Source organism: Brassica napus, chromosome C9 (genome assembly GCF_020379485.1).
Source record: "Brassica napus cultivar Da-Ae chromosome C9, Da-Ae, whole genome shotgun sequence".
In the NCBI taxonomy this organism is placed as follows: Eukaryota; Viridiplantae; Streptophyta; class Magnoliopsida; order Brassicales; family Brassicaceae; genus Brassica; species Brassica napus.
The window spans coordinates 30,478,192-30,504,343 of record NC_063452.1 but is presented as its reverse complement, the minus strand read 5'-3'; the positions used below and the strand labels follow the sequence as shown (position 1 = coordinate 30,504,343).

The window sequence follows — 26,152 nt, the reverse complement described above, 5'->3', positions numbered from 1 at the left end:
CTACGTCAAGGAGATCCTTTGTCTCCTTTCGTTTTATTCTATGTACGGAAGCACTCATTAGCCTTCTTAATCATGCAGAGAACCAAGGGAAGATAACGGGGATGCGCGTTACACGCGTGTGTCCTTCTGTATCCCACATTCTCTTTGCTGATGATAGCCTTTTGTTCTGTAAGGTGGAGCCCCGTGAATGTGAAAAAGTGATGAAAGTAGTTAGGGAATACAAACAAGCATCAGGACAATGCATTAATTTTGAAAAATCATCCCTACTCTTTGGTAAGAGGATTAACGCAAATGTTAGGCAGCAGATTAAAGATACTCTTGGGATCCAGGATGAAGGAGGAATGGGAACATATCTAGGAATTTCAGAGGATATTAGCGGATCCAAATGCAAACTTTTCGCTCTGAAGGATAAATTAATGCATAGAGTGAATGGATGGACGGGAAGATGACTATCAAAAGGTGAAAACGAGGTTCTGATTAAATCTATCTTGTTAGCTCTTTCGACATACGTAATGTCTAGTTTCTTGCTCCCGTTGGAGATATGCGAAAACCATGCGAGTGCCATTACAAAACTTTGGTGGAGCTCAAACCCACCCTCCCCCCCCCAAAGAAAGGAATTCACTGGGCAAAGTGGGAAAAGGTCTGCAGGCCACGAGAAGAGGGCGGGATTGGTTTATGTATGATCCATGAGTTTAACCTTGCTCTACTGGCAAACAAATTATGGAACCTTGATTCGCTGGTGGCTAGAGTATTGAAGGGAAGATACTACAGAATGCGTTCGCCTTTACGAACAATCTCTATAAATAGCGCATCATATGTGTGGGCTAGTATCTCGGCAGCACGGAAATTACTATTATTGGGAATCAGACATAAGGTACATTCAGGATATGAGGTTAAGGTTTGGGAGGATCCTTGGATCCCGACAACGCCAGCTAGACCAGCACGGCCATTGGCCCCAGCGCTGCATCCGAACATGAAAGTCAGTGATCTCATTAACCAGGATATGAAGGAATGGGATGTTGGGCTACTGGAGAACTATGTTGACCCTGCTGATATACCCTACATAAGGAGTCAGGCCATAAGTACCACTCATCGTCGGGATACATTTTGCTGGAACTATACTAAAAATGGACAGTACACAGTCAAATCTGGATATTGGGTTGCTTGGAACTTACTAAAGGCTGATGAAGAGATAGAGGTTATGGAACCTAGTATAACAAAGCTACAAGCCTTTGCTTGGAAGATAAAAGCTCCTCAAAAGATTTTTCATCTTATATGACAAATGATAACTGGTTATGTGACAGTGACGAGAAATTTGGTACGGCGTAACATGTGATGTGATAATTACTGCCCACGATGTGGTGAGCCAGAAGAATCTGTAACTCATGCAATTTTTGAAAGCCCACCAGCTTTACAAGTTTGGTCTCTCTCAGCAACACCAACAAGTCAAGATGTCTTTCCTCTTCCGAGCATATATGCTAATATGGATTATCTCTTCTGGAGAAAGAACAATATTGTTGAGCCGGAATTAGACAGAGACCCATATCCCTGGATAATTTGGTATCTTTGGAGGGCAAGAAATGACAAGCTCTTTAGGGGAATTGACATGGATCCTTTGGAGCTAGTCCGATATGCGGAGAGTGAGTGTCAATCTTGGTTTAACGCAAATGAGATGATGCCAACAGCTCCACAAGCTCTAAATATTGAAGAACCTCAAGTCTTAAGCTTGCGTAATATCTGCATGATAGATGGGTCATGGACATGTACTGCACAATTTAGTGAATATGGGTGGGTCTGGCTTTGACAGCTTGAGGAATGTTCAACTTATGGGGACACAAAATCATATTTGAAGAGAGTCTGTCTTACATTCAGAGATAGAAGCACTGAGATGGGCGATGGAGAGCATGCTTCAGTATTCGACTTGTCAAAGTTTTGGAATGGACTGCAAGGATTTGATTGCAATGATCAATGAGCCTTATGCTTGGTCGAGCTTTGCGACATAATTGGAGAGGATAGAGACTCTCAGGATATGCTTCTCGGACTTTAAGATTACTCATATTTCACGAGCGCATAATCAGATTTCAGATATTTTAGCTAGGACTGCGAGATCTTTCCATAGAGTATTCTATTTCATTGGTTGTTCTATTCCGATTTGGTTACCCACCACCTCAAGTTTGAATAATGGAATAGTTTTTCGATTAAAAAATAAAAATAAAAAAATATTCTCAACTATTGTAATCTCAATATATTACATTAAGTCAAACGATAACCTTTTGGATCCATTTATTAAAGGTTTTTCCTGAAATCAAGTTGTAAGATCATCAAAATTAATGGGTCTAAATATACTAAGAGAATGTTAATGATAACCATACCAATGTTATTGGAGATCCCAAGGTCTACGTTGAAAAGGAAAATAAATTCAAGTGAAATTTGAATAGAACAATAGGAGATTTTTATCTCGGCCAAGTTTCTAGGATGAATACCTGTACATAAAGATATGCTTTTGTGAAGAGGTTGTGGTTATATTTATAATGGAATTGGCTTTGTCACCAAGTTAGTTTAGCTGGGTCACCAAGTTAGTTTAGCTTGGTCACCAAGCAGGGCCGGTCCTGAAATTCTGGGGGCTTGAAACAAAATTAAAAACGGGGGCCTATGTATTACATAAAAAAAACTCTTAAACACAGTTTTCAGATATAAAGTGCAAAGCCATTCATAAACAAAAAGAAGTGCAAGAGCCAAAGAGTCTAGGAAAAAAAAAAACACACGTTGCTACAAAAAAAGGTTTTTAATTTTCTGCATATATTATTGGGCTATTGCATTAATATGTTGCTTGGGCCATACAAAAAGAAATCGGTTGTTAAAAGACCAACGTGATATTGTCAGCTTATGTGATCTCATTTTTAAAACTTTTATATTATATATATCTTTGGGGCCTATGAAAAATGGGGGTCTATAAAAAATGGGGGTCTAAGTCAAATGTTTCAATAGGCTTGCCCAGGGCCGGCCCTGTCACCAAGTAAGCTTAGCTTACCAAGTTTGATTTACTTGACCACCAAGTTTGATTAATCTGGCCACTAAATTTTCCATAAAGCCCAAAATATTAATGGGTCATCTTACTTAGTCCCTACTAAGCTTGCAAATGATGTCCAACAATCTTTCTATCTCTTCACACTAAATCAATTTTTTATTCAGCTCATTAGGTTTATAAAAACAATTCTATTCGCACATCAAATTTCTTACTTAGCTGATTGGGATTATAATAGCTAGTTTCAACATAAAACATCTCTAATGCATATATATTTGTTGATCTTTTCTCAACTACTAGTACATTTAGATCGTATTTCTTATCTTTAATAACACATTCTTTCGATTCAAAATACAAAACTCATTTTCTATCATACTCAAATCCAATTTATACTAAATCCATCTTCTTTGTCTCAACCCTAAGTTTTGGTTATAGATAAAATACTGTATAATTTGTTCGAAAAACAATCTCAATGTTTACGATATTTATAAATATTGATTATTAAAATTTTTGTACTGTGAATGGAAAATATTTCTCTTACCGTCTTACGGCACCTCAAAGGTATGTGATTAAGACTATTAATAAACCCAATGACTGGCCAGCACTCAAAAGTACATAACGCATAACAACTATCACTCGAACTCGATTAAGCAGTGTGGAATATCCTTTATGAATTTCCAAAATGCAATAGAAGAGCTTTTTAGATTGGTCGGAGCAGGGATCTTAAAATGGGTTTTGTTAATGGGTTTTAAATGGGGACCGATTAATCCATTTAACTTAATATAATTTATTGACTTTTTTGTGGGAAATGTGATTGTGCTGATTTGACAGAAAAAATATTGGTGGAAAAATGCGTTCTAGTCTTGGCGGGAAAATATTACTTTACAATTTTGACGGGAAAATTTGATTTTGCAATTTTGGCGGGAAAACTCGGTTTTCGCGGTTTGGCAAAAAAATATGATTTTGGCGTGAAAACTCAAATTTGCGGTTTTGACGGAAAAATTTAATTTTACGGTTTTGGTGGGGAAATCTCATTTTTGGGTTAGGCAGGAAAACATGATTTGCGATTTTAGTGGGAAAACTTGATTTTGCGGTTTTGGCGGAAAATCATATTTTACGGTTTTGGTGGGAAAATTCGATTTTACGATTTCGGTTGAAAATTTTGATTTTACGATTTTGGCGGGAAACGTAATTTCGCTGGTTTGACGGGAAAAGTGATTTTGTAGTTTTGGCGGAAAATCCAATTTTTTTATTTTGGCGGGAAAAGTAGTTTTACAGTTTTGCTAGAAAATTTGATTTTGTGATTTTTGAAGGAAAATTCGATTTTATATTTTTGGGGGATCCAATTTTGCAGTTTTAGGAAGAAAACTTGATTTTGCGTTTTTGGCACAGAATAAAATAAAATTATTAATGTAAAATCATTTTACAAAAAGAATTTGAAAAAATAAAATAAAATCAACAATAGTTTGAGTAGGTCTAAATTGGTTTAAATGGGTTAGTGCAAAATTTGCGGGTTTAAATAGGTATTACAGCTATTAGTAGTCGTCATAGACCAATTTTTAAATGAATTTAAAAAGGTACGAATTTTAAATGGGGTGGATGCTAAATGAGGTGGGTTAAAATGGGGTGGATTTTACCATGTTAACAACCACAGCTAGGAGTGTGTAGTTGAGCTTCGCCACCGGCATATGTAGCAACAGCCCGACAGGTGACCAAATATGGCTACGAGACTCATTTACGATTATCTTAGTAAGAATATTTCTTCTTAAATTTGTGTTTTATTTATTATTAGGGTAGGGTCCGTCCTACGGGCTGGTTAGTAACTTGAAAATTATATAATAAATCATAAATTTTATTGAATATTTTAAAATATTTAGTTTAATTTAAATTGTAAGTAATATTTAAATTGTAATACCAAAGATTACAATTATACGTCATTCAAAATTTTAATGTTACAATTATACATTTGTATATAGATTATCTATTGTGATAACTCTTATATTTTGCTTGAAATGTTGATGATTATATCTTCATCGTGCTTTTTTATGTCTATGTTTTGAATATTGTTTTTGTTGAAAACTTGAAATGCTAATAAATAACTATATATTATAATTTAGTTCTATTTTACTTTCAGTGAACCTACCGTGTATGGTTGTTTGTAGAGAAAATGCTGGTATGAAAAGTCTTACGGAAACCGATAATTCAGATCAAGGAAGCTGTTGTGAATCTTTATATTGTTTGTTTTTTCTTTCTTAAAACCATAAAACGGTTAGGCTTACAATGTTTATTTTAGTTACTTCAACGTTGTAGTGATATGTTTTACTAATGATATATATTCATATTTCTATTCCTGAATCTCTGTTATTCTTTTTTTTAAAGAAAAAACTTTGTTATTGTTTAACCTTATAGCTATGTATTTTTTACTTCTGTGACTAAAACCCTTTTAGTTATTGAATTATATTTTAAGAGTAATTAAAAATATGAATAAATGTTATGATATGTTTAGCTTAGTTTCGCTTCCAATTTATATTATTTGACTAAAAGAAATTTTACTGCATCAATGTTCATTTTAATGTTATCCAATTTTTTTTTTTAATAATGCTCTCCATTTTTTCAATCATCTTTTTCGTTGTTAATGCTCAAAGTTGTTACACCAATGCCTTCAAGAGACTTTTCTCATCATTTTTCGGTACATCTTGGTTCCCACTGATTGTCACCATTTCAGATTCATCCTATTTAAAAATAAAGAGAATTGGTATAACCAATTTAATCCCTTTTTCGAAGTAACATAAAAACTTTTTGCGTCTAGCAAGTTTCTTCTTCCATGGAGTAAGGATAATCCTCTTCCTTGCGAACACCTCCGTTCTTGAAAATGTACTCAAAAGCGTAATCCATGAGACCACCGTTGCAGCCATTGTTGTAAGTTGTGTCACAAACCCACTGTCTATGAGTTCTTGTTCAGACAATATTGTCAAGTTTCCTGTCACAATCTTGTTTATACCTCCCACTGCAGCAACTATCGAAAACGCGATAACTTTCTGCATAACAATTCAAAAAAGAAGTCTAAATAAAAAATTAAAACTATAACACATCAGAGTCGAAGATTTTAGCTTACCACAAGAGCCTTGGTTCCTTTCTTTCTCCGGTCAACAGATTTAGGTAAAGCTTCGACGTCAACGTCCTTATAAGCAAACTCTTGGTAGGATCTTTCATCATCACCTCTTTCTATATCAGTCTTGAGCCCCAAATATTCGTTCTTGAATTCTTCGGGGTTCAAATCTGCAAACTCGTTGAGACCAAGCCAGTAGTTTTTTCACTTTCTTGTTAGTCTCAATGCAACCAAGTCTGTTACTGATGCTTGCTAAACCTCATATCTCTAAACCTCGAATTTGCTTCTCCAAAAGTCCTGATTCTCTCAAACATAGCTAATATGTAAACTTTATAACCGATATGAAATCCTAGGGATAATTGAATATTTTCTTCAGGAAGCTTTAAGCTTTAAACTTAATATTGATTTGGAACAAACCATGTTCATATACTGTTCATTCAAATCTATTGCTGAAACAGACTAAAACGGGTTGAGAAAACTTACATGGAGCTAGTCGCTGTATAACCATTGATAAGATCAACAACTTATTGTTCGGGAATGTATTGTCTTCTAGTGGTGTAAAGCTGAGGCACAGAATAATTATTGAGATAGCTATTGCTTCGCAAACCAACATCGTAAATCAGCTGCAGTATTCTCATCTCCAAGGAGTTCCACCTCGTGTGCCGCTGTGTTCTGATAGTTAAGGATTTGTCCACTAAAGGTTATCCTTTGTCCCTTCATTCTCAAAAGAAAAGGACAGAAAGTTATAGTTTTTCCTAATATGCAAACAGAGACTCAGAGAGAGAGAACGATATAAAGATGGGTCCTAGTTAGCAATGCTTCTTTGAAAGAGTTGAAATAAACGTTAGGATACAATTTTTTAGAAAATTTTGAGATTATATATACGCTGGAATCTGTTTGAATACGAAGACGTGTTTTAAGAAAAAGCATGTCAACCACCATCAACTCGCCACCGCGTTTGACGTTCTCCGGCTTAATGACTGGGTTTTCCCTAGCGACAGTCTTACAACCGGTCAACGGTTTTGTAGTCGTAGCTGCAATCATGGCGATCTGAGTAACGGTGCTCGGCGCAGAAAAGGCCGCCCCATCAGTACCTGAATCCGGACAGCACAACTTTCTTCCGGTAACTGGGACTTCGGTTCACTGTTTGTTGATATCTTTTAACTGGGTCTATCGTTCTGGGAAGAATCACAACTATGGCTGGTGTAGATCGAAAATTGTTGGATCTAGACGTTCTTTACAACATCGAACCAGAATCTACACCCAGTATATGAGGAGCACAGAGGAGCTTGCCATCTTTATCTGCAGAAGTTTCTGTATTAATGTGATTGTGAAAAATGGAATGATAAATTCTACAGATGAAAATACATCTATTTATAGCTACAGATTCAGAGAATTGAGAAAGCAAAGAATCTATTAAATGAGAATTGAATTAAAACTGAGAACCTATTTACCGAGGGAAGATGAAGTGAATCACAGAAACCAACAACGAAGAGGAAGAAGAAACGAATGCGAGATGGACCAATAATTATTGGGCTCAAATCTTGATCAGAACGATAATCGAAACACATAGCCAACTACTTTAACAAAACGACTAAATGAAACGCAGCGTAACACCGGCTGGGACAAGTGTCAAGCTGTCAGGAGACGATTTTATGACGTGGCGGATGAGGTGTTTCAACCAGGAGTGAATAAACATTCTTTTATAATAGATAGTTAGATAGATAGATGTAAAAATAAGAGACGAAATTATTGCATTAATAATATACTAGAATAAGATCTGCGCCTTGCGTATTGTAAATTTATATGAAAATCATTTAAGAAATATCGTATGGAAAAATAAAATTTATATTCTTGATCAAATTAATATTTTTGGCCCTTCAAATTTTTTTTTAAAAAAATTGTTGATTACATAATTTGTTTACTGATGAGCTGATCTTATTTTTAAAAATATTTTACGTCAAAAAATCACTTATCGCATAAGAACCTAACGTTTAGGCCGAAGAATCTCAAGCCTACCATTTGGTTACAATAAAACTATGTTAGCTCGGTTTTATATCATGATTTAGCCATTTAAAAGATAATTATGGTTATGAGAAGTTTACGTTCACGTGCCAATCCTATTTATTTTCAATATGTTTTCTCATTTTTGTGTCGATTTTTTTATTTTGGTTATTGCTCGATATAAATATTGATTTTAGAGTTTATTCTCATTTTGTTATTTTGTTTTGGCCGGAGATTTAGAAAATGATTAAAATTTAAAATTGTTTAAGAGATACATACTTAGGTTAAGATCTGCGCCTTGTGTATAATAAATATTTTATATTTATTTTTATGTTTTTTACATTTTATGAAATAATAATAAAATAATTATATTAAATAACTAAGACTTAGTTACTATTATGTAATAAATTGGCGTTCACATATAAATCAAAAGACCGCTCTTGTTTATTCGCAATCATTTTAGGACAAATAAATCAAAACAATCAATTTTATCTATCATATATGATATATAATTAAATTTAAATGATATTAACATAGATATATAGTATACTTTTAATATGAATATTTATTAAATGAGGTTTCTACTCATATTATTTTACGATTATTTGCATATTTGTGTAACAAAAGTTTATACCAATGATTTTTTTAATTCGGAATGTTTAGTAGTTTCAATAATTTTTAATTATTTAAAAAAAACAATGAAAATTAAAATATTAATTTTTCAATATATGGTCAACGCAGATATCAAAATATAAGTATGTATTTTCATATTGTATAGTTTAATTTAAAGGATTTGAAATATATATATTAACATAAACACCTACTAAAATAAAATTATTTATTCATATGATTTTATAATCATTGTATCTTATTACATAAAAAAATTTAAACCTTGATCACAAAGTTTATGTGAGACTTTTAACAGTTTTATTAATTTATACTCGTTTTGAATTTTTTAAAATACAACATATACGAAAAATATCTAAATTTTATATGATTAATGTAATTGTGTAATTTATTTTAATAATAAATAATTAAACAAAAATGATATAAAGTATACAGATTATTTACAAATCTTTACTAAATAAATCATTAATTGTCGTATATATCTTAATCACATTAGATAATTCCGCATGTTTTATTTAAGGAAAGAATATATAATAATTTCAATTTAATAAATGAATGGTCCATACTATATAATATAACATTTCCTAACAATTTAATTTTGGACTAACAAAATTTTCAATTGATTCTCAAAGCGCCACATAAGCAAAATTAGTATTCTAATTACGTGACAACTCAGCATGACACTTTTTTAATTAATACAAACTACATGTTATATCTTTTAAATGTTTCTCTATTAATATATATGGGATTATGGTATGAAAACTTAAAAGTGTGTTTCTTAAACGTACGTAATTTTATGAAAGAAAAATTAATATAATACATGGTTCTAGTGTTAAATCAATGAGTTAAAGATTCCACCAAATAAAGAAGATAAAAACACCAATCACAATTCAAAATTATTATAAAAAGAACAAAGGGAAAGAGTGCGAGGTTGTGACACTTCTTATGAGGTTGTGACACTTCTTCACTTCTTTTATATATTTACAGTAGAGAATGAGAGATTGACGTTACCATGAAAGAACAATGTGAGGAACACCAGAACTAAATTTTCTCTTGCTTCCTCAATTCTATAAAGTAAATGAATAAATTTTGACTTGTTTTGATTGAGAAACTGTGGTGATGACTTGTGTGATGTCTTAAATTGTTGACTCTCCTCTGCGTTTTGTTTTGTTCTTTGAATTTCAGATACTTGTTTCTGATGTATCGGTTAGTTCTTTTTGTTGTTTTTCTGATGCAATAAGCCCATTCCCTCTTTAGTTTCTTTTCTTGTTTCGTGAGCAAAACAAGAATGATTATGAAAGCTTAGTAAGCACGTTTCACATTTCACATAGAGACAAAAGGATAAGAGTTGCAGAAGCCTTTTTAAGATATAAGATTCTTAATTAGCCAGTAGCTTTGACATAGATCAATTTGTAATCTTTATCCAAGTTTTAAGGAATAAATAAAGGTACGCACGTTCAAAATGATGGTAGAAAACAAAATAAGATAATGGATACTAAACCCCATTACATTGTTTATATCACTATCAAATCTATGTAATACACTATCAAGCATTATCAAATGAACTCAAGAAAAAAAAAAACACAAATCAAAAATCAGGAAAAAAATAAAACAAAATAAGATGAAAAGAACTGGTTCGTTCCCTATAGTCCCATATATGACTTCTTCACAGTACCTTCACTGTTGAAAAATAGAGTTTTTTCATCAGATCAATGACATGCTTGGAGTCTTTCAATCTTCCTTTGTCCCAACATAAACATACTTGCGAGAAAGACTTTAATTTATTGTGAAAAAGGAAAATTTACGTTCTCTTATTCTTTAGATTCTGAGCGTTAATAGGTGACTTCTCCTTTTCTTACTTTTTAGTTTTCTTCTTCCTCTCCTTTGCCTATTTCGCTTTTGCTATCTCCTCCTCCAACTGATGCTGCTACTTCATCCCTGCATAGTCTTTTTGTGACACCCGTCACCTCCTATATGGAGGACAGCGTGTCACCCCCGACGCGTCATCATACAACAATGTGATACCCGTCTCCCTGACACTAAGGACGACGGGCCACCAACAATATCCCGTAATATAAAAGCCCATAAACCCGACAACTCTCACCCATGCCCAAATAAAATCCGAAAGAAAAGTCCAGTAGCACCAAGTCCGTCCAAATATCACATACTTGTTTGTCTCACCTGAAAGGGGGAAGAGTGAGGGGTGAGCGACAGGGGAATCGCTCAGTGAGGTATGGGATGCCACCCCGAAGTCCATGGACCCGGACATAGCACTCCGAATAAATATAATTTAATTATAATGCATGTCAAACACAGTACCTAAAGTACCCAAACAACAAACAATGGTCCTAGCGAGGTGCACACTCGCCGCCCACTAACAGGCCAAAACACTACCGAAAAGGTGCTCGGTTCATACACACACCGAAAAAGTGCTCGGTAACACACGCCCGTAGACGATTTATCGACACTTCCAGTCTACAGCTCAACCGGTCGACTAAAGTTGGCTGTGACCTCCATACAATCCGGCATACAGCAGTCCGACTCTGTATCCGTCTCCAAACAAAAACAATCCTAGCTAAGAATTTACATTAAGTGAAACAATCAATGTTGAATCCTCTAACCCCCTAGTTCCGGTTTATGCAAAGAACCTAAAACTAAACAAGCAATGATAGACTCGATTTCACACAGACGGAACACATTAGAAATAAATTATACTTATTCGAGGTCCTAAGCCGAATAAGAGGAGTTCGGGAATAGACCCTCACCTTAGCAATAAGAAGTGGTATCTATGAACTCCAGCTGCTCAAATGGACTCCAAATCTGAAATCAGATCGAAATTTCGAGTCAGAACGCCTTTCGAACGGTTTAAAACGGATATTTACGGAAAAGTCAACCCGCTGGTCAAAGATTAATTATTTAATTAATTAATTAATTAATTAATTAATCCGATTTTTCCTAACCGATTTCCAATTGATTTTAACCGACCGGTTTAACCTAACCGAATTGAAATCAATTTAAACCGGCTAACCGATCGGTTAACCGAGTCAACCGAGTTGACTCACTGAGTTGACTCGGCCGAGTTAACCGAGTCGCCGGCGAGTCACCGGTGTCGGTCACCGGCGGCGACGGCGGATATTCCGGCGGCAGGGGACGGTGGTCCGGCGGTGGCAGAGGCAAAACTTCCGGAGGCGCGTGCGGCTTCGTCCGGACTCCGATTGAGGCGTTTTTGGTGGCTATGGATTCGTCTCGACAAGAGGAACACGATGGTGGTCTTGGATTCACGAGATTCATCACGGTTAGAAAGTTATGGTCGATTTACTAAAACGGCCGAAACTTAACTCAAAAACATGGCGGTTTTCGATTACCTTTGGTTGCGGATGATGGTGGTGACGAGCTTGACGACGTCCTGGCGTGTGGTGGCTCCGGCGACGAGCTCAGGTGAGCTTTCTCCCTTCTTCTTCTTCTTCTCTCTCTCTTTCTCTCTCTCTCTCTCTCTCTCTCTCTCTCTCTCTCTCTCTTTCTTATTTTAAAGAAGATGGAGGTGGTGGGGAAGAAGGTGGAGATGGTGGAGAAGAAGTTGGAAGTGGTGGGGTTGGAGAAAGAAGTGGAGATGGTGGGAGTGGTGGGTCATTACAATTCTCCCCCACTTATAAGGAATTCGTCCCCGAATTCATGTCATAAGCTGACGTGCCCAATGTCATCATAGCAAAACCTCGAATACTAATCTTCGCTCGACCTTTCAGGTCTCCTCCTGGGTCTTATCTCCCTCCCAATGAACTCGGACAAACACAGTCGATATTCCCCGAACTGTCTTCTCATGATGATCCAAAATCTCCAATAGATGATAAGGTTCATAAAATCTTTATGAACTCACTTGATGTCTACTGCAAAATAGTTATAGCGCCTTCTCAACTTTTGCAATGCTGTCATATGAACCAAGTACTAGAAGGCTGATATACTGCTGATAAAGTAACTGCAAGCAATTAATCCAATCCACTCCAGCGAAGGATACAAATCCATGTGTCTCGGTTTAAGCTCCTTTATCTTCTGAGTCTTAGGTCCCTCCTGAAATGTCCTTATTTTCAGGTATATTAGGTGCTCATATGTAGCTCCAAATCCTTACGGTGCTTAGCTGCATAAATTCTCTGACGTCATGGGCTTCCGAAAGCCAATCCTTGAGCATGTCCTCTGCTCTACCGTCTCTTAAACCATTAATAGTTCTAACTCATATTGCTACCCCACTTTGGTCCAACAAAGTGGTATACTATAGGGTCTACCATAAATAACCCTCGTATAGTAAATTTTTTTTTTTTTTTTTTTTTTTTTTTTTTTTTTATACTCAAAAGATAGTTGTCGATGTAGGCAAACTCTGGTAAAGGTAGATGCTTTCCGAAATTCCATCCCACACAATCTCTGAACATATCATTTAAGTTCTGAGTAGTCCTCTCTGACTGACAATATGTCAACGGGTGATAAGATGTACTCATATGATCTTTGTCCCAAGTGCCTTCCGAAAGGCTCTCTGAAATGTAGATGTGAACTTCGATTCCCAATCCGATACAATGTTGACATCCATGAAACTTCCCAAACTCAATAATGTAGGTCTGCTCCAATTGATTAGCCCTGATTATCTTCTTAATTACTTAGGAAATGGGCTGACTTGGTAAGTCTATCCATGACTACCCATGTGGCATCCTTTCCACATATGGTGATTTAAAATCCAATAACAATGTCCATAATCACCATGCCTCATTTCTACTCCAGCAAAAGCAAGCTCAAAAATAACATGATAGATGACTGATCCTCTGTATTGCCATATAACATGTCTGGCACCGCGACGTAATGTAGTTACAAACATCTTCATACTACACCAATTATAGTTAACTCTTCATATCTTTGTACCCTTTGGTCTTCCCGATGGGTAGAGAAACACGAGTGATATGTTTGTTGTAAGATTCCTTTTCTTAACAACTTATCGTCCAACACACAAACTCGGTTTCAGTACAAGTATATCCTGCTCAAAGCTGTATGATATCCAATACTCCCAATCTCGATCTGTTCAACCAATCCAGAATGCTAACTTGTGCTTGTGTATCCTCCATAGCAAAACTGCCTGCTCCAAAGTCCCAAGGACATCTGTCTCTCCATTGATAGTAATGGCACCCAACCTGAGACTAGCAAATCTCCAACTCATGAACCTTCTTGGTTCCTGAGATACAGCTCATACGCCTACCCAAGGCATTTATCACCTGGTTGTCCTTACCAGATAGTATGCGATATCCAGACTATAGCCTGCTACAAACTCAATCCAACTGCACTGTCCAAGTACAAGTTTTTAATAAATGAAGATAAATTTCACATTCTAATAATCCCAGAGAATCTGAATTTCCTTCCCGTACAATTACGATTTCCAAAACGATAACGCAAATACCACTACAGCCTCTCTGGCGTGATGCATATGAATGACTTAATCCTCATACCTTAATTTAAATCCAATCCAGTATCTGACACATCACAGTAAGCCTCAGCCTCAGTAGAACCCAAAACTGGTGTCTTCATTAGTTGTGCTTCAATTCAGTGAAACTCCTCGAACAAAAATCTATCCAACCACACTTAACGTCTTTACATGTAGACCGCGTCTTTAACATTACTAAACCGGTGAAACCCTTGATGAACTTCCAGTAGTACACTATTAACCCAAAAAGAACGGCAGATCTTTGTAGCGCTCTTAGGTTTCGACCTTCCCGAAACGGTATTAATCTTCTTTGAATCCATCAAAATTCTGCTTCCAAACCATGTTACCCAAAAATCCAACATTCCTCTGCCAGAAGCTACACTTCTTCAACTTAGCGAACAGTTGATGCTCTCCAAGCTTATCCAACACCATCCGCGAAATGCTCACAAATCTCCTTTCTACACCGAAATAAATCAGGATGTCATCGATGAATACAATCGCACACCTATCCAAATGTTCACGAAAACGTCATTCATATCTTCATGAATGCAACAGTGCCTTTATCGAGCCAAATGGTATCACTGCGTCCCATAATATCCATAATGTATACAAAAATTCACATTCAGTAGATACTCTTCAAATATAGTAATTGATGGTGTTCTGATGCCAAGTCAACCTTCAAGAACTATAAACTTCCTGTAATAATCCAATAATTCATCAACGCGCGGAAGCGATACTTATCTTTAATGGTCACTTTGTTCAGACCTTTGCAGTCGATACAAAATTGAAACTCCCACCTTTCTTCTTTACAACAACAATGATGATGTTCCCCACGGTAAAGTACCCGGTCTGATAAAACCCTTGTCTGATGAATCTTCAACATGCTCTTTCAGCTTTGTCATCTCTGTTGGTGCTAATCGGTAAAAACTTGTGAAACTGGTGTTGTTTGCTCCAAACAAATCGCAAGAGTTTCTCATGTGTCATGTGGTGACCGTTCCAAAGGTCACAAATATGTCCTCATACTCTGCAATAACCGGAAGATCCTGCAGCTCATGTTGTCCATCAGCCTTAACCATCGAGATGGTAGTCAAAAATCTCTATGTCCTTGTATCCCATAACTCCTCAGTATGTAGCATGCATGCACTAACAACTTCCATCTGCTCCAGCAATCGGAACTCTTGCCCTCAGGCAATCCAACACTACTTGATGCCGTGACAATCAATCCGTCCCAAGGATAACATCGTAAAAACGTAGCTCCATCTCTGATGAATATCCGAACAAATCGGCCCTCCAAGCATAACTGGTACACTGCGATGGATATAAACAGCTCCCAATGTCCTATGTCAGTTGTCCAAACTGACACATCTCTGAAACGATCAACACTGCCAAAATTGGTAAACATACCAAAGTGTAACTCCAACACCCACACAACGCAAGCTGCTGCACCCCAATTCAAAAGCGATCTCCACGAGTTCACAAAACAAATATATCTCCAAAATAGTCAATATACTCGTACACACAACAACACATGCCAACCAATGGCTCATATCACACACCACAAAATCTCCAGTAACAAAACTCGTGGAACGATTGCTTGAAGTGGGCTGGTGGCAGAAACGTCATATATCCACTCCTGGATAGCCTCGAAATCATGTCCGAAGAAACTGATAACTCCCGAGAAAACTGACGAACTTGGACTTCACGCAACTGCTGAACATCTGTCGAGAACCTTATTAGTCGAAGGACGAATGACGATGATTTTACTCATCGTCATAGAAAGAGACATTTGAGTTAGTAATTACAGGACAGAATGGTGCTAAAAGAATTTCGAAATGTATAAATAAATATATAGTTTTTTTTTTTTAAAGTTGAAAACCGATGAAAACCGAATCCCCTGACCGCCATCCCGGACGGAACCGGGATGGAACCCGCTCTGATACCAAATTGTGACACCCGTCACCTCCTATATGGAGGACAGCGTGTCACCCCCGACGCGTCATCATACAACAATGTGATACCCGTCTCCCTGACACTAAGGACGACGGGCCACCAACAATATCCCGTAATATAAAAGCCCATAAACCCGACAACTCTCACCCATGCCCAAATAAAATCCGAAAGAAAAGTCCAGTAGCACCAAGTCCGTCCAAATATCACATACTTGTTTGTCTCACCTGAAAGGGGGAAGAGTGAGGGGTGAGCGACAGGGGAATCGCTCAGTGAGGTATGGGATGCCACCCCGAAGTCCATGGACCCGGACATAGCACTCCGAATAAATATAATTTAATTATAATGCATGTCAAACACAGTACCTAAAGTACCCAAACAACAAACAATGGTCCTAGCGAGGTGCACACTCGCCGCCCACTAACAGGCCAAAACACTACCGAAAAGGTGCTCGGTTCATACACACACCGAAAAAGTGCTCGGTAACACACGCCCGTAGACGATTTATCGACACTTCCAGTCTACAGCTCAACCGGTCGACTAAAGTTGGCTGTGACCTCCATACAATCCGGCATACAGCAGTCCGACTCTGTATCCGTCTCCAAACAAAAACAATCCTAGCTAAGAATTTACATTAAGTGAAACAATCAATGTTGAATCCTCTAACCCCCTAGTTCCGGTTTATGCAAAGAACCTAAAACTAAACAAGCAATGATAGACTCGATTTCACACAGACGGAACACATTAGAAATAAATTATACTTATTCGAGGTCCTAAGCCGAATAAGAGGAGTTCGGGAATAGACCCTCACCTTAGCAATAAGAAGTGGTATCTATGAACTCCAGCTGCTCAAATGGACTCCAAATCTGAAATCAGATCGAAATTTCGAGTCAGAACGCCTTTCGAACGGTTTAAAACGGATATTTACGGAAAAGTCAACCCGCTGGTCAAAGATTAATTATTTAATTAATTAATTAATTAATTAATTAATCCGATTTTTCCTAACCGATTTCCAATTGATTTTAACCGACCGGTTTAACCTAACCGAATTGAAATCAATTTAAACCGGCTAACCGATCGGTTAACCGAGTCAACCGAGTTGACTCACTGAGTTGACTCGGCCGAGTTAACCGAGTCGCCGGCGAGTCACCGGTGTCGGTCACCGGCGGCGACGGCGGATATTCCGGCGGCAGGGGACGGTGGTCCGGCGGTGGCAGAGGCAAAACTTCCGGAGGCGCGTGCGGCTTCGTCCGGACTCCGATTGAGGCGTTTTTGGTGGCTATGGATTCGTCTCGACAAGAGGAACACGATGGTGGTCTTGGATTCACGAGATTCATCACGGTTAGAAAGTTATGGTCGATTTACTAAAACGGCCGAAACTTAACTCAAAAACATGGCGGTTTTCGATTACCTTTGGTTGCGGATGATGGTGGTGACGAGCTTGACGACGTCCTGGCGTGTGGTGGCTCCGGCGACGAGCTCAGGTGAGCTTTCTCCCTTCTTCTTCTTCTCTCTCTCTCTCTCTCTCTCTCTCTCTCTCTCTCTCTCTCTCTCTCTCTTTCTTAATTTTAAAGAAGATGGAGGTGGTGGGGAAGAAGGTGGAGATGGTGGAGAAGAAGTTGGAAGTGGTGGGGTTGGAGAAAGAAGTGGAGATGGTGGGAGTGGTGGGTCATTACACTTTTGTTTTCTCTTCTCCTCTTCTTTCTTAATCAACTCTTCTTTTTCTTTGGTTAACTTAGGTAGCTTCTCTTATTCTTATTCTTCTTCTTCCTTTGTTGCTGGCTTCTTTCCTCTTTCTAGATACAAATTCCTTGACAAATGGTGGAGACTGATATGGCTTTACGGCCTTGTTATATTTGCGGTCTGGATCTTCTGCTCGACGGGTTGAACAGCATTTACACTGTTTTCACTTTCGTATTCAGTTCTAACAGAAGCTATATAATATGAACAAAGTTGCTATGTGTTGTTCCAAAAAGAAAAAAAAATTCTATAATAATTAGAGGTGAGTATGTTATTATCATTGTTCTAAGCATACTTCCCAGGTTTAGTTAGTTGAAACATGAGATTAACTGACCTGTAAGAAGGCTCTCTATGGCGAGGATCGCAGCCTCCAAGAAGACAATTTGACTTCAATGGCGCTTGGATTTTTTTCAATGATTAGAAACCTAGCAAAAATCCCACTAATCACAATAAAAAAGGGCGAGAAGCACAATAAAAAGAGGTGATGTGGAACCGTGAGATAATCTTACCTCAGCGTGGCAAACCGGTTTGAACAGCTAATCACCGCTTGCTGAACAGCTAATCACCGTGAGATTATTCAGGTTTTCACGATTGCTAGCAAATGACCAGGGGTCTATGACAACAAATCACACGAATTTTCACTGTTTTTCCTGCCCTTAGTCTAACATCAACCTGTGGATAACAGAAACGTAGAGTAAATGTCTTAACCTATGAAACGAAAATTACTCATGAAGCTTTGTTTACGCCTTACTCTTGCTTGTTGGCCTTTAGGTCTTGGCTAAGATGAGGGACATAAATCTTTCTTCACACGGCAAGAAAGAGTATCAGGTGTAGGTGCTAATGGATGGAAGCTTGTTGACGCTTGAGGCAAAGATCCAAGTGGAGTTGACTCAAGTTCGTTGTGAAGATCATTGATCCTTTGTAAAAGTTCGTTGAGATAATAGATTGCATCTCCAAGTATTGATGATCGATCTATTTGCAAATGACATCCAAATCCACGAAAAATGCTAGAGTTTTTACCTAAGGCAAAATAAAAGCAACAAACATGACACAAAATCTTGTGAGAAGTAAATGATGGATACAAATCACTTAAGCAGATAAGAGAGACGTAATTACCTCTGTATTTTTTGTACTCTAGATCAACATAAGAGTCCATAAGCACAAAGAGAACACCAGAAACTCTTGAACACTTTCAAAAACCAAGAGACATCAATTAGCCAATCATATACTCTGGCTCAGATCTGTATTTTTCTTTTCTAATGACTAAATTAGAGAAATAGTCACAATGTTAAAGTATTCACACTTGCTCTACCAATAAAACTAACCACAAGCTTATGGTACTGGTTAGCAACAGATTGGTAGCTAACCAATCGTAATGCAAGAAACCTACAATTTAAGTTATGGAGCCGCCGCAAAAACAAAGCAAATTCAATCACAGAATACAAATAAAGTAAATTCAATCCTAGGAAACGTACAATTAGCTGGATCATAATCCACTGGACTTTGGTGTTTGCCATGGCTGCCCACGTTTAGAGATCTCTTTTAATCTTCTAGAAGACGGAGAGCCAGGGAGGAGGAGCATAGCTCGTGTCTCACCCGATACAAACCATAAAATAAGATTGGGCCATCTCTGGAATTTCAGTGCAGGAGCCCACCAGACGAACAACGTAAGTAGCCACAAATAGAAAGAATGCTGAAGCGTTGAATTCAGGTAATAAGAGGGGACACGTGTCATAATTTGGAGATATGAGTGAGAAAAAATGTAACTTTATAACAATAGATAGATAGATAGATAACTCATATTCCGTAGGCTATACTTTTAATCTAATTGTACACTATTCTGTCTTGACACCTCTAATAAATTTCCCGATGGCAGAAATTAAAGGACTTTATATTGAGGTCCCTACCACTAAATTCAATCAGATATATGCTCAAAATTTTAAAATATTAATTAAATAAAGGTCATGGGAAGCTCCTCCCATATATAAATATATATATGTCTTATTCCATTTATCAATAACCTTGGTAGTGGAAAAAACCCGTGGGGAAAACGAGTATATCTAGAAGGGATTTTAATCCCTATATATTAATTTTTCAGCTTTATAACATATTTTCGCAGTTACGTGTCATCACTAAAATACTTTTTTAGAATTTTTAGAAAAATAAATTGGTCCATATAAATATATATTATACTTTTTATTAAACTAACTATTAATTGATTAGTGCTGTACAAAAAAATATTCTCAATTATTTCTTAAATAATAGCTACATAATTACCTAATATGATTAACATATATATGATAATTAATGATTATGAATATTACATATTTGATAACAATTTTTTGTATCCTCTCTCTTTTTTTGTTTAATTTTATATTATTAAAATAAATTAAAAAATCACATTAAGCAAATAACAAAAAAAATTGATTTTTTTCTTATATGTTGTTTTGAATTTTTTAAAACGACTATAAATTATTAAAAAAGTAAAGTCCCATATTGAAAATTTTGCGATCAATAGCTTTTTCTTTTTGTTCAAGCAAAATAAAAATGATTATAAATCGTATGAATACGAAGTCTCGTTAATAAATATTCATATTATATATGTAAATTTCATAAATTTGCATTGAAAATTTATTGAATTATTAATATTTTGATTTTGAAAATTGTATTGATAAATTTCACATTAAATTTTTTGTGATTAACGGTTCAAAATTTTGTTACAGTAAATATACAAATGTTAATAAAACATATGAGTGGTATGTGTCAATAATAAATATTTATATTAAAATATACTATATATATCTATGTCAATATCACCAAAGTTTAATTATATACCATATAAAGTAAATAAAATAATTGTTTTGATTTATTTACCAAAATCATGATTATAAATAAGCAAAAAATATTGATTTTTATTTATGTGCTTACTCTAATGTATATACTTTATGTATACAAATTATTTTTTACATAAGTAATTTCTAATATTTTATTGGATCCTGACAATCATAGAAATACACTTCTTCAAATCGATGTAATTTTTAATATTGGAAGCACTATATATATATATATATATGTATATTATTTCATTCAGATAAAATAATTTAATCTTGATTTTTATTCCTAAAAATATTTAATGAAATATCATGACAAGATTCTAATAACTTTCTTTTGAGTTTGTTCGAAGAATGAGATATTTGATCATTCGTCTAATATTTGTTTCTCTCTAATATCATATCTATCTATTATAATTGTAAAAATGAAATATTTGAACTATTTATTATAAGTTTTCTGTGTTATTATTTAATAAATCAAATAATTTTTAGTTTATATGTACATAGTTTACATATACTAGAATGATAAAGTATTATATATATTTTTATTATTATACTCGTAAGTAACCAAGCCTCAAAAGCGTAGATTAATAAAATAAGTAATTTGTTTTTGTTGTTCTAGAATTAGATGATTTTTAGATCAAAATAGTGAATATATACTAGACATACATTTATATTCGAATGTGCACTTTTATTCTTGATATAATTTATTTGAACACTAACATGTAAATAGAGTTTGCGGCTAATTTTCTTCAAAAATTTGATTATTAGATATGTATATGGAGTGAAACTAATTTTTACAGATGTCAATCTTTTTAAATAGATACTTATGTAATTCATCGAATTCACAGAAGAAGTTAAAAAAAGAACTCATATCAGTAAAACACAAACGAGAACGAAAGTACAATTTAATAGAGGTATGAAATGAAATCACTTATGGAGATTCAATTGTAAACAAACCGAGAGTAGAAAACATAATACCCTTTCGTCATTTTACAATCGATGTTGCCTATCTAGTTTTGGTGATTTGTGTTAGCCGCAAAACTTAATTTTTTTTGTGCATATGAAGTCTTAAACATAATTAAAACGAGTTGTAATACATTAACTCTTCAACAACGATGATACATTTAAGTGAACAACATTTGTAATCGTTATTTTACAATCGATAAAATTATAGTGTTAAAATGTTTAAACTATTTAACGAACAAACATTAATATAAAAAATTCGTTCCTCGCATGAGTGCGGGTTATCATCTAGTTTCATGTTAGTCCTCATACATCCATGTGGCTGAGAATGTTTATGTGCGCGTAATATAAAGAGACAACAAATGGCCTCATTTAATTCGTACACCGAGCCAGGAAATAAAATGGAGAGAGTTGTAGCAAAATTAGCTAAATCTCGTTCCCTTTTCTTCATCTACTTCTTCTACTTCTTGTCCTTATCCTTCTTAGGGTTCTTGGCCCTCAGGATCTCGAAGCCAAGAACTACTTCACGTCCTCATGACTTGGATCTCTTCTTCATTTCTGTCTCCGCCATCACGGTCTCTTCCATGTCCACCGTCGACATGGAAGTCTTCTCCAACACCCAACTTATCATCATCACTATATTCATTTTACTCGGTGGAGAGATCTTCACTTCTTTCCTCCATCTCTACTTCTCTCACTGCGCAAACTTCGGCTTTCCTTATAACAAACTTAGACATCTTGTGTGTTCTTTAAGTTCGGACACTCCCATCGAGGATAGGCGTCGCGACCTTGAGAATGTTACAAATCATCTTAAGCGTCCTAGCCAGATCAATGAAAGGGCGTCTAAGTGTTTGTACTCGGTTGTTCTTGGTTATCATCTTGTAACAAACCTAGTTGGCTCCATGTTGCTTCTTGCGTACGTAAGCTTCAGCGTGAAAGATGTTCTTAGTTCCAAAGATATCTCACCTCTCACCTTCTCGGTCTTCACAACTGTCTCCACGTTTTCAAACTGCGGATTTGTCCCCACGAACGAGAACATGGTCATCTTCCGTAAGAACTCAGGTCTCCTCTTGCTCTTAATTCCTCAAGTATTCATGGGAAACACTTTGTTTCCGTGTTTCTTGGTATTCATCATATGGGGACTTGGGAAGATCACAAAGCGCGAAGAATTTGGTTATATTCTCAAGAATCACAAGAAGATGGGATACTCTCCTTTACTCTCCGTTCGTCTTTGTGTCCTTCTTTGTTTGACGGCGTTAGGACTCGTGCTGATACAATTTCTTCTCTTCTGTACCTTTGAGTGGAACTCTAAGTCTCTTGGAGGAATGAACTCCTACCAGAAGTTGGTTGCATCTTTGTTTCAAGTGGTGAACTCCAGACACACTGGAGAAACCATTGTCGATCTCTCCACACTTTCCCCAGCTATCTTGGTACTCTTCATTTTCATGATGTGAGTTAATTAATTTCTCTATCTCCCCTCATTTGTCTTTGCATTCGATCATACTAAAAGGCTCCGAATAATTCCGTCCTGTGGTATGGACTTGATGAGACATACCAGATAAGATAGTGCAAAAAGTACAATCTCTTTCTGGTACGTTTCATCTGCTTTCCATACACTATAATCAAATTATTTGGGGTATAATTTAACGGAATCACGTTTGTAGAAGTTGCATACGCCTACATGCATTCATATATACACATAAATGAGCACATTAATATTAAAAGTTCGAATTCATATTATACAATTTATAATATTGTAGACTATGAAATGAAATGTAACACAATTTATATGGATTGGATGGTACACATTTATATTTTGATACAGATTCAATGGTGTCAAGATATTGTTTTCCAATTAATCGTAAATAAATCAATCACATATACACTAAAGATATTAATTCACAAATTTTAATGGGGTCATATACACATGTTGTGTCTTCGTATGTCCTCCCATGTGTGAAGAAGAGGTACATGCGTTGTTGTTTAAGGCATGGTTACCACATGGAAGTTGGTCGAGTTTTCAATATCATGGATCTTATATTAGATATCTGACAGAGTTTGGAAAATCTTCAAATCGTATAACTAAAATTTATATAGTGGAAAATAACTTTTTCCTAACAATAAAAAGATACTTTTATTGGTAGACAAAAAATTGCACGAGTATTTGAGTGTAGCTTTGATTTATATCATTGCAACCAAAAACAAGGAAGCTAAAAAGGCTCTGAAATTGCCAATTTTCCAGAAAAGTTATCGTTTCAAATAGTCCTATAAATTATTATACAATACATATTTGTATCAGCGCCTAATTTTCTATAAGAAACTTATAAGAAGATGTCCCAGTTAAAACTTGGTTTACAAAAAAAATATTTCTTAATTTTAGGTTATTTTTTAGAAAAGCAAAAATATCTTAAACTCTTTGTAATATTATTTGAAAACATATATTTTCATTTGTTATGTCCGCGCTAATTTTTAGAGTACGTAAAAATAAATAACTAAAATAATTTAAATTCTTATACTAAAAATCACATGTTTAATTATAATTATACGTATATAACTTACAAAGTGACTTAAAACTTATCGTACAGAAATGAAACCAAAATATTAATCAGTCATATGATTTAATTAATTTGTAACATTTATATATATGTTTATGCAGAGGTGCACTGACCTAGTTTTTCTTTTGAATAACAGCTTTCAAATTAAAAACAAAGGAACATACAATGTATGGTTCAATCAAAAGAAACATACAATGTATGGTTTAATAACCATAAAGTTTGAGAAATTGAGAGCTAACCTAGTTAATAAGTAAAAATCATATTGAAAAAAAACATATCTTCCTCCCTACATTGTGGTTGTTAAACCAAACATTGTGTTGACCAGGTATCTTCCTCCCTACACATTGTTCATGCCGTTCGCCAGAGAAAATGATAAAAAAGACGGAGAATATGATTCCAAGAACGAAAAGAAGGTAAAGAAGAATGGTGTCTATGTATCACAACTTGCCTTTCTGGTCATATGCGTCCTTCTCATCTCGATCACCGAAAGTAAAAAAATAAGACGAGATCCACTAAATTTCAGCATCCTTAACATCACTCTCGAAGTTATCAGGTATTATTTTTCTCGCTGTATGAAACATGCGGCATATGTTCAAAAAAAAATGTAGCATGTTGCATATTTTTACACGTGGATCCATACAAAGAAAAAATGGTTGATCTGTAAGTAATGAAATTTTAGTGTCCTTGTATTGTAAAATGGTTTCATATGTAATACTCATTAGGTTTAGGTTATTCAGTATAACTATACCAATTAATTAGTAAAACAACATATTTATTATTTTGTGGCAGTGCTTATGGAAACGTGGGATTCTCGACCGGTTACAGCTGTAAACGGCGCCTGGACGTTAGAGATGGTAGCTGCAAAGACGCAGGTTATGGGTTCGCGGGACGATGGAGTCCCGTTGGAAAAATCATATTAATAATAGTAATGTTTTATGGAAAATTTAAGCAGTTCACAGCCAAATCTGGGCGAACGTGGATACTTTATCCCTCCTCTTCCTAACATTTAAAGTAATAAAATAAAATATCTATCTCCCCCATCACGTTTTTTTTTTTAACAGCTCCCCATCATTTTTTCTTGCGTGATGTACATGAACTATAAGCATGTGTTATGCAAATTAAAGCCAAGGAGCAATCGTATAGACGTTTTCGAACAAGAATCAATCAATCAAGAACCGATTACTAATCGGAATAAGAACAACAAACTAGGGCCCCTCATTAATTTGGTCCAAAAAACAATAATACAAGAAAACAAAAAAAGGCAGCATCCAATGCTAATGCGTAACCTCACATCCATCTATGATCTATCAAATTATTCCAGTAAGGATGTCTAAAGATACGAATATATCTGTGTCCTCACTAGAAAAGAAAGAATCATGTGGCTTATGACCGTTTTGAATGCAATTCGACATTTGTCTATGATCAACTGGACGCTGAACTATCATTAAGCAATAAGTGATATATAAGTTACGTGTTTAGGTAAAATTTCATTTAGTGAGTCCAGCCACTATAGATAAATTTCATTTAAGAATCGTGTTGGATTTCTTCTAGATAGAAGAAACCAAATGTGTTTGGTTGGTGATAACCAAAATCGGAGTTGGGCCATCGATATTGGACCTTGAAAGTTAGTGAGACACTATATAAACTTTCTTTCAATGGTTGGATCTTCTGTTGTCTAGGTTGTAGTGAAGATGATCATCGTCACAGTTCTTCATCAGTACTGTCTTGAGTGTTTGGTAAATCTGACGGTGAATTTTTTTCTGATTGAGCTGAAACTTGGCAGAGGTGTTGTTGACTTGTTCATATTGGATTTATATAGTGGGATTAGTCTCCGATTGCCGGAATCCTTGTGAGCTGAGATCGTCTTGTGGCTGCCTGTTTTGAAATTTTGGT

General features: G+C 35.7%; 2 protein-coding genes and 2 long non-coding RNA genes across 11 annotated transcripts; 1 reads left to right on the top strand and 3 right to left on the bottom strand.

Moving 5' to 3' along the window:
- Window positions 1–5,673: 5,673 nt before the first annotated feature.
- Window positions 5,674–7,764, bottom strand: LOC106439153. 7 transcript variants are annotated; one of them, XR_007328677.1, is made up of 5 exons: window positions 7,589–7,763; window positions 6,988–7,436; window positions 6,618–6,799; window positions 6,141–6,431; window positions 5,674–6,063 (listed from the first exon to the last, which is right to left on the bottom strand). XR_007328677.1 is itself a non-coding variant. In XM_013880534.3 (5 exons), exons 3-5 carry the CDS (start codon window positions 6,745–6,747, stop codon window positions 5,758–5,760), a joined length of 600 nt encoding a protein of 199 aa, XP_013735988.1. In that variant the 5' UTR covers window positions 6,748–6,799; window positions 6,988–7,436; window positions 7,589–7,763; the 3' UTR covers window positions 5,674–5,757. The 7 variants fall into 7 exon arrangements, 4 of the variants coding, with proteins under 4 accessions (XP_013735988.1, XP_013735989.1, XP_013735985.1 ...); XR_007328678.1 differs by having other exon boundaries at window positions 7,581–7,717; XM_013880534.3 differs by having other exon boundaries at window positions 6,141–6,304.
- Window positions 7,765–10,716: 2,952 nt separating this feature from the next.
- On the bottom strand, window positions 10,717–16,607 carry LOC125592922. 2 transcript variants are annotated; one of them, XR_007328674.1, is made up of 3 exons: window positions 12,131–16,588; window positions 11,531–11,585; window positions 10,717–10,946 (listed from the first exon to the last, which is right to left on the bottom strand). It is a non-coding gene; the product is annotated as an uncharacterized LOC125592922 (long non-coding RNA). The 2 variants fall into 2 exon arrangements; XR_007328675.1 differs by lacking the exon at window positions 11,531–11,585 and having other exon boundaries at window positions 12,131–16,607.
- A 531-nt stretch (window positions 16,608–17,138) lies between these two features.
- Window positions 17,139–20,088, bottom strand: LOC106374552. The gene is made up of 7 exons (XR_007328676.1): window positions 19,383–20,088; window positions 19,024–19,096; window positions 18,659–18,927; window positions 18,417–18,579; window positions 18,242–18,332; window positions 17,579–18,067; window positions 17,139–17,484 (listed from the first exon to the last, which is right to left on the bottom strand). It is a non-coding gene; the product is annotated as an uncharacterized LOC106374552 (long non-coding RNA).
- A 1,963-nt stretch (window positions 20,089–22,051) lies between these two features.
- LOC106376304 (sodium transporter HKT1-like) lies at window positions 22,052–25,299 on the top strand. The gene is made up of 3 exons (XM_013816371.3): window positions 22,052–23,154; window positions 24,585–24,812; window positions 25,049–25,299. The coding sequence occupies exons 1-3, from the start codon at window positions 22,067–22,069 to the stop codon at window positions 25,260–25,262; spliced, it is 1,530 nt and encodes a 509-aa protein (XP_013671825.2). The 5' UTR covers window positions 22,052–22,066; the 3' UTR covers window positions 25,263–25,299.
- Window positions 25,300–26,152: the final 853 nt, after the last annotated feature.

What these genes read in the sequence shown, in the direction of transcription:
- LOC106376304 (XM_013816371.3), top strand. Translation starts at nt 22,067, where the DNA reads ATGGCCTCATTTAATTCGTACACCGAGCCAGGAAATAAAATGGAGAGA. An exon ending in GTACTCTTCATTTTCATGAT is followed by an intron (nt 23,155 to 24,584) that starts GTGAGTTAATTA and finishes TGTGTTGACCAG; the next exon opens with GTATCTTCCTCCCTACACAT. An exon ending in ATCACTCTCGAAGTTATCAG is followed by an intron (nt 24,813 to 25,048) that starts GTATTATTTTTC and finishes ATTTTGTGGCAG; the next exon opens with TGCTTATGGAAACGTGGGAT.
- LOC106439153 (XM_013880531.3), bottom strand. Translation starts at nt 6,747, where the DNA reads ATGTTGGTTTGCGAAGCAATAGCTATCTCAATAATTATTCTGTGCCTC. An exon ending in TATACAGCGACTAGCTCCAT is followed by an intron (nt 6,305 to 6,617) that starts GTAAGTTTTCTC and finishes ACGAGTTTGCAG; the next exon opens with ATTTGAACCCCGAAGAATTC. An exon ending in AAGGAACCAAGGCTCTTGTG is followed by an intron (nt 6,064 to 6,140) that starts GTAAGCTAAAAT and finishes ATTGTTATGCAG; the next exon opens with AAAGTTATCGCGTTTTCGAT.